Genomic DNA, 13,507 nt, shown 5'->3' on the forward strand with positions numbered 1-13,507 from the left:
AATGATACGTTCACATGTTCCTCAGATGCTCCCATTTCCAGAGTTGGGAATTCATGTTTTATTGCTCAGAGCATTTAAACAACACGCTGATAGCTTTTTCTGGTATTTGTGTTACAACAAATAGCAAAGGAAACAGATCAAGTGAGCCTCTAAATATGATCGTGAAACATTGAATGTTGCACAAGTGGAATTTTTATTTATTTATTTAGTTTATTAGACTGTGACAGAGAGAATGGAAGGGGAAGACAAAGAGGAAAACATGCAGCAAAGGGACCTCAGGCCAGATTTTGAGCCTGGGTCCGTTGAGTGGTAGCAGCTCAAGCCACCGGACGCCCCCACAAAACTGAAAAATTATAAATGTATCTGCCTTGTGATTCAAATCTGCTCCAAAATCTCAGGGGGTCTTCCTTTATCCATGCCACAACCATCCACCATAAATCGCCTGAGTACTCTTGACAACCATCTTGACAGTGGACACCCGGAACAACCCTGGAAAAAAATCCAGGTTAATGCACGACAAAGTCAAATTTTTGTCTTTTATAAATATATTAGACTGTTACCAAACCAAATCTGATGTGATTTTAATGCTGAATATGACTAAAAGTTGCATCATTCTTTTAAGTCAAATGAGTTGATACAACAGAAACTCACACTACCCTCCTCTTTTTACCTGTTAATATTATTTAAAGTTCATTTAAAACTTCCCACTCTGCATTTATTACTTTTATGAGTTTTTGTTTTCTTCCCCACTTAACCTGCATAGTTAGATAGATTACTTTATTCATCCCTGAAGGGAAATTTGGTTGTCACAGCAGTCCGGTATTCAAGTACAATAAAATACAGTAAAATACAATAGAATAAAATACTGAGGTAGCATAAATAAAAACAACAATAGAAAAAAAACACAGAATAGAACAAGGACACTTCAGAATTGCATTGTCCTGTTGTCGTCTCATCATCCATTTACGATGAATCAAACATTATTTAACTGGCAGGTTTCAGCTGATAAGAGTGTAAAGATTGTTCACACTCTTCTTGCCGTCTTCTATAATCTTTTTTTAAGTGGGTGATCTTGTTGGCATCTTTTAATTAGAAGAAGAAGTCTGGACGTTGAGTGACTGTTGACTGGCGGCTGGCCCTCGACACTGCTTTATCATCCTTTGTCTTTATCATTCTTCCCACTCTGACTCCTCCGCCTCCTTCTTTTCCCCTCGGTTGACAGGATTATCAGGAGTCCACCCACCTGGAGCAGTTTGTGACCCGCTTCTTGCTGAAGGAGACAACCAATCAGCTTCATTCACTCCAAAGCTCTCTGGAGTGTGCCATGGAAACCACAGCCGAGCAGACTCGACAGGAGAAGTAAGAACAAATCTCACACACATGTACAATTAGTCCTTAAAATTGTATCATACAATGGAACCTATTATTACCGCTTTCACATCTAGAGTGACAGTTTTATCCAAAGCACACACACACTAGTTTACAATTTGATGATGCTTTCATCGAAGATTCTGTGCAACAACGCAAATACCCTGTATATGTAAAGACTACTTGCTCTTCCCTGTAATCCAGCAGTTAAGAAATAAAACATTGAGGCCAAAAAACCCACAACCAAATACAAGAGAAGATTATTTTAACATTCTGTGTTGCAAAGATGCTGTATTTTTATCGGTTTCCTGGACAAAAAAGTGCTTTTCATCCATTGTATTTCAGGTTGTTGCTGTAAATTAGCTCTGCGGTAAACTAAAACGTTATGATATTGACACATTGACCTTCAGTAAGGTAATTTTCACAAATGAACACCAGTTTTTATGATTTTTAAAGTGCATTTACAATCAAATCAGAAGTCAAAAGTGAATGTAGCAGCCGCATGACCTCTGCATACAACCACTACAATCACCATGATGTTCAATGTCTTCAACATATAGCCACATTTTGCCATAACCTGCCTCTTTACGCCACGTAAAACTGGAATTAGGAGTGTGAGCAGAGACATTTAGAGTGTAAGAGAAGAGGTTTGAGAGAGAGCAGTAAAACAATCTGAATGCAAAATCAAGCAATCCTGCTCTTGAATAAAGACAGTCAATAAACTCTATCACAAACATGCTAATATGACAGCATACTGACTGATAATAAACACACTCACCCGCTGGCTGAGTGGACAGTTGATGATGAATCCTGAGGCCTCGCTGTGTGTGTGTGTGTGTGTGTGTGTGTGTTATTGTTATTATTGTTGTTGTTGTGGGTACATACGGTACTCAATCAGTCTGGGTCCACATTCAATTCAGGCATGCCCCTGGTGTGCTGAGCTCATTAGTGATGATGACTCACCAGTCCACCAGGATTAATATATGGTGTGTGTGTGTGTGTGTGTGTGTGTGTGTGTGTGTGTGTGCGTGTGCGTGCGGGCGTGCGTGCGTATGTGTGTGTGTGTGTGTGTGTGTGGATTAACGTATACGTGGGCTCCCATCCCTAGGTTCATGGTGATGACGCATGGAATTTTTGCGTCCTGTCACCGGTCTCATGCATTCACACTACAGCTGACAACTTCTTCCGTTTCATGTATGTGGCCATCAAGTGCATATTTGATATTTCGTTATGAGGTTCTTGTCAGCTAGAAACATTAAAAGTCAGCCAGAAACATTATTTTCCACGCACTTATAGAAGTAAAAGCTAGTCCACAAACTCGATGATCGCTAGCGAGAAATGTGAAGCTGCTTTTTCCCGTCACTTCCTAAAATCATGGACCGGTTATTTTTGAAACATTATTCAGAATTTCAAGTGGTTAATCTACTCTAATTACATTGTGAAATGCTCTCTACATAGCAAAGGTAATGATGGGGGTTAGGTTTAACAAATGACAGGGTAAAATGACAGCTCTGCAAGATGTACGAAGATTATCCTTTGATCTTCTATCAATGATGCCAGAAGTGCAATAATGTACTACAGCTTGGCGATATGACCTCAAACCAATATCACTATTCATTTGAGACATGGTCTCTATTGTAAATATGCTCAACTATAAAAGCTGGGACTTTTTTTTCTTATGAAAGAGTGCATATCTTTGTAATTTTTTTAAAGATTATTTTTGCCATTTTTCATGCTAAATTGGATAGTGACAGAGACAGTGGAAGGGGGAGACAGAGGGTAAGACTTTGGGCCGGATTTGAACCCTTTTCTGCCACGGCATGGACTCAGCCTTATGCTGGGCTTAAACCAAACGATTTTCACAGTCCCAGACTAAAAACTGAAAGTCTTTAGTAAATCTAGGAGTCTTACTGAGTCACAGCGCGCTCCCGTCATCCTGATTGTTAAGTGTAAGGTAGTAATCGGCGCTGTTTCATATCAGTCGTTTCCTAGTCTTTGGTTTGCGATAATATCAAACGTGCTTGATATTATCGCAAGTCTCAGTGATGTAACACAATCAACAACCAATAGATGAGCGGTTCCAGACCGGCCAGTAAAACCACTTCAACAGTCAAAAGTAACATCACAATAATGTTAGTAAGCTCAGTCCTAAATACAAATATAGAGATGTAATATATTTACAGCCACAAGCGGGATTTTGGGGGCGCTGTTTCTTAGTAAAGAGAACAGTAAGCAGCCCCAGTTAAAATGTATAAATAAATGTATACATAAATAAGTAATAAATAATTGATGATGAATGTGTGATTAACTAAATGAAAGTTGATAGATAGATTAAATGGTAAATGGAGTGCACTTACATAGCGCTTTTATCCAAAGCACTTTGCACTACAGACTACGCTCATTCACCCATTCACACACACATTTATACTGGTGGCCGAGGCTACCAGGGCACACTGGTGCCACCTGCCACCGTTGGGAATTCATTCACACACCGATGAACGCAGCATCAGGAGCAACTTGGGGTTCAGTATCTTGCTTAAGGATACTTCGACATGTAGGCTGCCATGGTGAGGGATCGAACCACCAACCATCCGATCAGTGTGTAACCAATCTACCAACTGAACCCCCCTGGTTATCAATTAAATATTTAAAACAGAAATCAGAGCATTGCTTGAAATAAAACTCTCACATTTTAATTTTAAAATACAAATCAACTTCTCTTAAACAGTAGAAAATTAATAACTTGCATTTCTTGCAAACACATTTCCCATAGCGTTTACATTTGACTTCTTTTTGTTCAGTGTCGTCTTCCCTAAAGCCAAAATGTGTCCGAACGACGGACATGGTATTTTTCTTGGGTAAAAGCTACTCAAGTTGCTCAGTTGGCTCAGTGTTTGAGTTCTCCTCCATTTTGCGGATGAATACATGTGTTTTAATATATGCTGTCACATTTTAATTAATTCCCTGACATGATCAGGATAGCTGCTATGAATCATACGTCTGCATTTACACATAATTTCTTACTTCACCTCTTTCCAGAAATTTGACACATACCTTCTTCCGTACATCATCAGCTGGCTCTAATAAAAAAACAACAACCTGTGGGTAGATTTATAGATGTGTCAAAAAAGCAGTTTTAACATGCATTTTGTAATAGTTCACATTAATGTCTATTTGTTCTTGTGGATTATAACTTGCATCCGATAATTATCCTTAAAATATAATTGTTTTAAACCTCTGGTAGTCTAACATCTGGCTTCAACAGTTTGACCATCTGACAAAGCACTTTTAAAGCATACTGACCCTTTAACTTACTATTATTTTTGTCGACATTATGTTGTGCAAAGTTCAGCGTTTATCATTGCAGCTCAGTTGCAACATTTCACAACTTCCTCAGCAATAATAGTTGTTTTAGTTTTAAATGTTTTCGCTTGAGTTCAGTTTAAAAGGATTGTTATGTCCCTTTTCTCACTATGACCGTGTTTACGCTTATCCTCTGAGGCAGAGAAATGATGGGCTTGGATAAGTGACACCTCAGAGACTTCCACCAACTCTTCTTTTCTTTCCTCTCCACTCCTCTAAATGTTTCCTTCTCTCTCATGTCTTTCTTTCAAAGAGTGGCGGTCCCTCGCTCCCAGAGCAGCTTCTTCTCCTCCAGCATCGTTCTCTGAGTCGCCACACTTGAATAATCCCCCTGTGCATCTGAATGCAATCACTCTGTTCCTCCAAACATCTAGAGGATCTCACTCTGTTTCTCTGATGGCTCTAAATTGATTTCTGTCAGTTGTTTTATGTGTGAAAAGGCTAAACGGGAGCTCAAATTTATGATCTGACTCTTTGTACTCACCAGTTGTGCTGCTCATTTCCAAAGTAATAATACTTTCCTCTTGGTAATATGATGCTATTTGCCCAAAAGATAACCTTTCTTGTTCTTTGATGCATCATTGTCTGCATCATCATTTTAACTTAATTTCATCAGCATTTTGTGGCTTTAAAACTCAGTCTGAGTTGGAAACAGAAGAGGTGAAACATGGACTAAAAGGTCCTGGATCTTCTCAGACTTCACACATTTCTTCTCAGCCAACATTAATTTTTATGAGAGGAACTTGACGGTGCTGATCTTCGCTTTGTTACTCAGACGGGTTTCAGCAATTAAAATTGCTACATAGCCGAGAATACAGCATGACTCACTGGACCAAAAGGGACCTGCCACCGGCTCCTCCCCCTCCTCCATACATCAATCAAGCACACGCACACATTTGACTAGTGAATTAATTACACTGTATTTCTCCTGGAAGTGGAAAGTAGTATTTAAAATCTCTTATACTGGTGTCATATGAAGTAACCACAGCCCTCTTAGGAAATAGAGATTGCTCTGAATAAGCTGATTGTGATTTTAGTCTTTTACAAAACACAATCGCCACAGATCTTTCGATTATAGTAACGTCAGTCTATATGAGATGTAGCTAACTTTAAAGCTAAAAGCGAAGTGCTGAATAGTGGATATGGGGGATCGTTTGACATTTAGGGAGTGAGATTAGAGGATTGAAGGCAATATAAACAGATTTACTGTGAAGTTACTTTCACCAGAAAACGGATGTCGAAATAATTACAACATGATGCCTATGTATAAAAAATCTGAATTAACGCTTAGTCATGTCTGTCCGCAAGATGACAATCAAACTCATTAAAATGCTTGTTTTTCTGAATCGAGTTCTGATCAGTCCGATGTTTTGCACACATTCCAAAAATTTGTGTCATTTAACCTCGCCATGTGCAAATTCATGTCTTTGCATCGACTTTGTTTTTCAATTTGCATTTGGTGTGAGCCAACCATTAGAAGTTGTAAATAATAAACCTCAATTTGTATTTTAAAAAATCAGGGGAAGTCGAAAAGACTTTGGCCTTCGCTATACAAAAATATGGTAATGAAGCACCATTTTTGCTCTCTCATTTGCACAAAACTTCTTTTTCCCTCTCTCATAAATTCACACACACACACACACACACACACAAAAATACACAAGTGCATTTGCATTTACCTTCACACACGCACACACGTCCCCACAGACACCCTGAGGTCTTCTCAAAATACGGGACTGAACAACTTGACAGCACAAAGATAAATCTTAGGTGATGTCACCCTGCGGCTGCATGTACCTTGTCACTGGCATTAGCATCACTGTCAGACCAACACAACATACAACTACAACATACGCACGGACAACTTCCAGGTCCGAGCTGAGACATCTATACATGAGACGGTGTGCTTCGCTCACCTGCTGCCATCTCAAATTATAAAAACGAAAAAGAAAGAAAAGTTATTCCTCTTTTTTTTGTCAGTTGGCACAAATTACCTCATAAAAACAAATCAAACTGCACTTTCTGCTCAGGTTCTATTTTATGTTGTTAATTAAATTATAAAGTCTCATTTTGTGTTTATTTTTAAGTGTCAGCAGAGACCAAATCCAAGCCAAGAATTTTGTGGGAACCATCTGTTATTAAAAGCCACAGAACGAAAGGTCATTTAATGTCAGTGTTACTGAGGATTTTGATCCCATTGCAACAAAGTTAAAGGAAAATATGCTAAAATATGTTAATATCCGATCATGATCTCCTTGTTTTGACTCCAGACAGGGCCCGCTGAAGCCAGAGGTTCTGTCCATCCAGTGGTCGGGTCGTCGCTCCAATCGGAGGCTCCAGAGGAACAGCAGCCTCTCTCCCAACAACCCTCTCCTCAGTCTCGTCAACTCAGGTGCATCTCTATGTCCTGCTGTCTAATGCTGAGTCTGTATGAATACTCAGTGCCTCAGGTGTTTTATACTGTAGCGCTCCTCTCTGGATTTATGTTGGCTTTAGCAGTGACAAAGGCTGCTCGACCAGAGTCAGTGTGTGTCTCCACAGGCTGGAGAGCCGAGCACAGGAGGAAGGGGGGGGGGTTGTGTGGGTGTGAGAGAGAAACTGGAGCGAGAGAGACTGAAGTGGACATTTGTGTTCTCATGTGTGTCGATCTAAAGCCACTGAGCTCTCTGCCACTTTGCTGGCGCTCAGGTGGAGGTTTGAGGTTGGGAGATGTCTTCAATTAAAATGTGCTGTACGCTGCAAAAAAATAAAAGTTGGGTGAACTCAAAATTTCAAGGCAACAAACTTCGATAAAATTATAAGTTGGACAATTAAACTAAATATTTCAAGTTTTGTTTTTGAGTTGGCTCAACTCTGAATTCTGATTTTTGAACTTATAATTTTACATTGTAATAACTTTTAATCCTTACTTCTGCAATGTGTTGAATTGGCACGATTGTAACGCCGCTATGAAATGTCAGCTAATGTTGCGACCACAATTTTGAGTTAGCATTGATACGCTAATGGCTACTCTTGTAGCTGTAACAAGCAGCGCCACTAGCATCAGTTAGCCGCTAATGACCGAATTTCACCGCTTTCCCGCATTTCACAACAAAGAAATAAGAGTTAGCAGAACTATTGTCCCTTGTTTTGAAACTTAAAGATATAAGTAACAACAACTCACAAACTTGTTTTTGAGCATACAACTGGCTTCCTTTGTTGTGCTAACTTACATTATTGCCCTAAATGTTAATAATTTATATTTCCAAGTTTTACCAACTTAAATCACTGTTTTAGGCCAAAAAATACAAGTTGGCTTTTTTTGCAGTGTAAATGTGAGTAGGATCACTGAACACAGACTTCCTTTGTGATTTAAACACCAGCAGCCAAATTCACACGCCACCTTGTTAGCTAGCAGGTTTAATAAAGTGGCGGTGTCGTCTGCTGCTGTAGCCCGCCTGCTTCAAGGTTGGATGAGTTGTGCATTCAGAGACGGTCTTCTGTATACCTTAGTTGTAACGAATGGTTAATTGAGTTACTGTTGCCTTTCTATTATCTTGAACCAGTCTGGCTATTCTCCTCTGACCTCTGGCATCAACATGGCATTTTGGCTCACTGGATATTTTCTCTTTTTCGGACCATTCTCGGTAAACCCTAGTGATGGTTGTGATGAAAATGCCATTAGATCAGCAGTTTCTAAAAGTAAAAGTCTAAAAGTTTCTTCAAAGTCACTTAAATCACCTGAGCACTGAGTTGCTGCCAGCTGATTAGATATTTGCATTAACGAGCAGTTGCACAGGTGCACATCATGGCCAGTGAGTGAATACAGTCAGAATCAGCCAATCAATCCCTGGTTTGGGTGCAGTTTGTTTGTTGATGCTTGTTTGACTTGCGAAGCATCATTTGCAATCTCTCTCTCTCATTGAAGCATTGAAAAATGTCCTGACTATGAGTCTAAACCAGGATATGCACCAGCTTCTAAAATGCAATTAACTTTAGGGGTTGGTTTACTTCTTGAGCTGGTTCCTGTGACACAGCCGACACTCAGAAATGTCTATCACACCAAAAAATTGGCTACAGACATGGACATTTTCATAAATTATTACTGTTTTACCACCTTAAGGGGTACCGTAATCTGGTCAGGCCAATGGACTAAAAGGTAATATATTGGACAGACTATATTAATGGTGAACTACATGCATCAAAAGTGTCATTAGACAGACACTGGCAGCCATATTGAAAATTTCCAGAAAAGTGACTAAAGCTGCCAGATGAAAAGGTACAACATTTGCTTCTAAAATGTAGTGAACTAGAAGTATAAAGTTACCTATGTGGAAATACTCAAGAAAAGTACCTCCAAATTTTACATTCCACCACTGTGGACAACATAATATACACTTTTGTTATAAAAAAATTAGCACTGCATTTAAAAATCTCAAAGAGAAGACAAATTAACTTTATCATCATCAGATTCTCTTCTTGATTTTTCACCACATCCGTATTTTCTATTTTCTGAGGCTGGTTGTTGTGCGTATTTAACGATTGTTTGCACACACTCAGCTTTCCACCAGACTCCTATGAAACTAGCTGTGGTTGCTAGGATATGTGTGACACAGAGACGGAGCCTTTATAAACTTTGATTACAGGCCTCAAAGCCTTCCTATTGATTGCCATGTTTGTGTAATGCATTACATGAAAGGAAACCATGAAAAGCCTTCTGGGACGCCGCCGCTATTCTAGAGGTATTTAGATCAAACAATCGATGGAGAAAAATGTGTTTAAAATACAGTCGATGTATGCAGCAGCTTTCATCCCGTCACCTTTGTTGTTTGTCTGAGAGCCGTCCTGTCTGTGTCTCCAGGTGTTTATGATGAAGACGGCCAGTGGATGGTCCAGGTCAACAGACTGCAGAGGCTTATCGACCGTCTAGAAAAAAAGGTGAATTTTTTTCTCTCCTGTCCTTCCTGCTGCCTTCTTCTTCTTATCTGCTTTTGTTATGTCTGACCATCTGGGCTTTACATTACTCTCTAAGATTTACCACAAATTATGGCTAATGCATTCACAACAACACCAACAAATTAATTCAATCAAATGACACCCTCCCACCTATAAACACACACGCACATATGTACAGAATACGCTAAAACTCTCACAGCTGCTATCTGCAAGTGTTGAACGGGACATAATATCTGAGATTTCAATGTTTAATTTTTAAAATTTGTAAGAGCCAACAAGGGACGAATTGATTAATGATAATAATTCAATTTTAAAAGATAAATTTCTAATGACAATGTCATTGTAATTCGGCAGGTATAGTAATGTATATTATTTAATTATAAAAAACTTTTAACACTTCACAGTGTAATTTTATCTGTGGTTGGATGTAACCTGAGTCAGTTTGGATTCAGATATTGAAGCTACACAGTTTCCACAGGAGGAGCGCTAAACCACAAGCTAATGATAGCACTAGCAAGCTAGCTTCGTTACTAAAGTGCATCCATACTTCATGTTAACTGTGATATTAGTTGGGATGCCAATTTTGGCGAGCAAAGAAACAGGATTAAAACAAAATGAAATTTACTGAAAAAAATTAACTGTCGACTCCTGACAGTTTCTTTTAGTACAACCAAACGAGCGTACATTCGACCAAAATGCTACAATTGATTTACAATTGAACTGAAAACGCAATGTGACAGCATATTTCTACTACACAAAGACATTTTTTTATTATTATTTATGTATTCTAGTTGTTCTTCTTTGTTATTTTGAAAATGATTCATATAAAACATAGATAAAACAGTTTTTAAGCTACCAGCTAATGAAAGCACTAGCTAGCTAGCTTCGTTATGAAAGTGCATCCGTTATTCTGTGTTATGGCCTGTTCTTTGTCTTTAATTTGAACTGTGTCACGTTGAACAGAGCACTCATTGTAGCCTTTCCCACTATCACAGCTGGTAATCATCATCCCATCATCATCTAACCAACCATGGCTAATACAAAAATAATTACTCAAAATATTCCTTTCATTGGGCCGTCCTGGTGGCTCACACTGGTAGAGCGCGTACCATTAAGGCTGAGTCCTTGCTGCGGCGGAGCCGGGTTCGAATCCAGCCTGAGCTCCCTTTGCCGCATGTCCTCCCCTCTGTCTCCCCCTTTCTATCTGTCACTTTCATGCTCCAAAAAAAGCATGAAAAAATTCCCAAAAAATAATCTTAAAAAAAAAAATATATATATATATATATATATATTCCTTTCATATTATTTTAGGAGTCAGAAAGAAAAACAATTTACTACCCCAATAAACAACCAAATTCTAAGAATATAATTTGTAATCAACACAAAAAAGGCTCTAACATTATTTATACATCATCTGTAGTTTACTTTGATAATAGTTAGGGTGCCAAATTCAGCTGGCAAAAAATGAAATGCATTTAAGGGAAATAATTAACAGCGACTCCTAAGAGTGTCTTCTAGTTCAACCAAAGGCTACAGTTACATTTCATTTTCATGAACTGAAAACACGCTATGAAAGGGCCATAGTTCTAAGACTAAAACACGGACAACACTGAACAATTTCACAGCTGTTTAAATGTGCATCGTGTCACTATCGTCTATTTTACTCTGAATGGGACAAGAATGAACTTAATGAACATCATGCTGTATTGAAGAAGACTTGAAAGTTACACAAACACATAAGGACATGTTTACTGAGACAATAAATCAAGTGAGAAAGAGAGTCACTTCCTCTTCCACTTCCATACAAGGTGACTTCTTTTTGCGACCTGTAGAGTTGCCCCCTGCTGGCTATTAGAAATAATTAAGGCACTTCTGTATTTGGCTTCACTTTTCAGTCCAGGAGGTTGCGACCTTAATATAAAACAAGCAGTAAAATCCACTTCTTAGTTGAACAGGTCTTAACCAGTAGCAATTGAAATGTTCAAATTGTGCTGTTGAATTAGTAAAACGTTTCACTATCAGGCGTCACTTCACTGTGTGTTTGTTCTGCAGGAGATTCGTCTGGAGCCGGTCGAAGAGGAGGTCTTGGAGAGCAAATCGGTTAGTTATCTGACTTTAATCTTCTTCTCCGCTGTTTTCCTGCGCGGTCCACTCTGTGTCACTCCGTCTCTCACATGGCGGAGTTTTATTGAAAGGGAGGCCCCACTGATAATAGCCACTCAGAGGTTGTCATAGCAACAGCAGGTCTGAAGTATTCCCTTTTTCCTTAAAGCCGTCTGTCTGAGACTTGAAGGTATGGGGATGTGTGTATAAGAGTGTTTTTTCAAGTGAGTATGTTATTTACGCCACACAGACTATAATCACAGGACATATATTTGCCTTCGCTGCCCATGTGTGTAAACCCTATTGGCTAAATCAACGTCCTCCAGGCTTGGGTATAGTGTGTGCTTTTAACTGTGCTTACAGAGGGAGCAGGTGTTTATGTGCATGTTGCCATTCGCTGTTTAACCACAGCGTCCACATGCCAAAGCAAAGAGAGACTGTTATTTCTGCTGAAGCCTCATATCACTCATTTCACGGCTGAATGAGTCTCTGTAGCTGACGACACATCAGACCAACACAAACACTCGCAGGAGGATTTCTCTTCAGTACGAGGGCCGATCATACATGCAGAGGAGGGAGAACATTCTTAGTAAAAGAGAAATTAAATACGAACAATATTGCCAGTTTTACTTTGGAAAATGTTAAGAAATGCTAAGAAAAAATATATTTTAAGACCCTTGACCACTAATCTTGTTAAAGATGGGCACACATATATTTTGGAAGAGATGAAAGGAGGTTTATGTTCCTGTTTTTGGAATAAAAAGGAAACGTGGGGAAAGCACATGTGAAACACACGATGTAGACACGTGATTTTCAACTCCTGTGCCTCATGCTGCTCCAGGCTATTTAAACAAAGCACCGTGTTAAAATAAAAGCCCCAAAAAAACTTCATTTGCATTTAAGCACAAACACAGTCTGCAGGTTTAGCTTGTTTGACCAAAACAGATTTATGTCTCACAAATACAAACACAATGTCAGCAAAGAAAATGTGCTGAAGAGAGATTTTTATCTGAAGACAACACTCAAAGAAGTAAATCTCCTGTCTCACAGAACATCTGCTCTCAGATTCAATCTAAAAACAAATTGTTTTTTAAATAGATTGTATTCTGAAATGAATAATGTTCAGAAGTGTTGACCCTGACACACTATATGTAATGTGTTAAAATACCAGTTTTCAGCCATTGCAAATTTTTTAACTTTCATACGTGATGCACAATATTTCTAGAGCTGCAACCAATGATTTGAATGATGAATGTTTATTCATCAAAATATTAATATTTATATATCAAAAAATATTAGTGGAAATAACTTCAGATGTTTCATTTTTTTCAACCACCAGCCCAAAAACCAAAGAGATTCAGTTTTATATCTTAAAAAAGAAAATCATGAAATTCTAAATTAATTTTTTTAAAGACAACCCAAGGGTCCCGCACACAAGCAGCTGATTATGACCCATATTTCGGCAACCTCTAGTAGCCGTAATAATTATGACAGGAACAAAGTAGGAGGTCAGAGAACGGAGTATAAAGAGCAACAAAGTCCGCACCGAGATTGGTTGGGGTGGATGGAAGGACCACCAAACTTAAAACTTAAGTTACATAAAACAAACTGAAAACCATAATCCCTTTTTCAGCTTAACCCTAGTTGCCTAAACCTAATCAAACTGCAACAATTTCACAACTATAACCCCATGTTTGAAACTGCGACTGGAAGGATGTGTTGATCTCCTGCTGTAAGG

General features: G+C 38.8%; 1 protein-coding gene across 1 annotated transcript in view; it reads left to right on the forward strand.

Annotated features, from left to right (window-relative positions):
* necab1 (N-terminal EF-hand calcium binding protein 1) overlaps positions 1 to 13,507 on the forward strand; it is a 43,213-nt gene that overhangs the window by 22,203 nt on the left and 7,503 nt on the right. The window contains exons 6-9 of the mRNA XM_059350824.1: positions 1,223 to 1,359; positions 7,002 to 7,123; positions 9,572 to 9,648; positions 11,719 to 11,766. Of these exons, the coding sequence (XP_059206807.1) occupies positions 1,223 to 1,359; positions 7,002 to 7,123; positions 9,572 to 9,648; positions 11,719 to 11,766 (384 nt within the window). The remainder of the gene's footprint in view (positions 1 to 1,222; positions 1,360 to 7,001; positions 7,124 to 9,571; positions 9,649 to 11,718; positions 11,767 to 13,507) is intronic.

Source organism: Centropristis striata, chromosome 14 (genome assembly GCF_030273125.1).
Source record: "Centropristis striata isolate RG_2023a ecotype Rhode Island chromosome 14, C.striata_1.0, whole genome shotgun sequence".
Lineage (NCBI taxonomy): Eukaryota > Metazoa > Chordata > Actinopteri > Perciformes > Serranidae > Centropristis > Centropristis striata.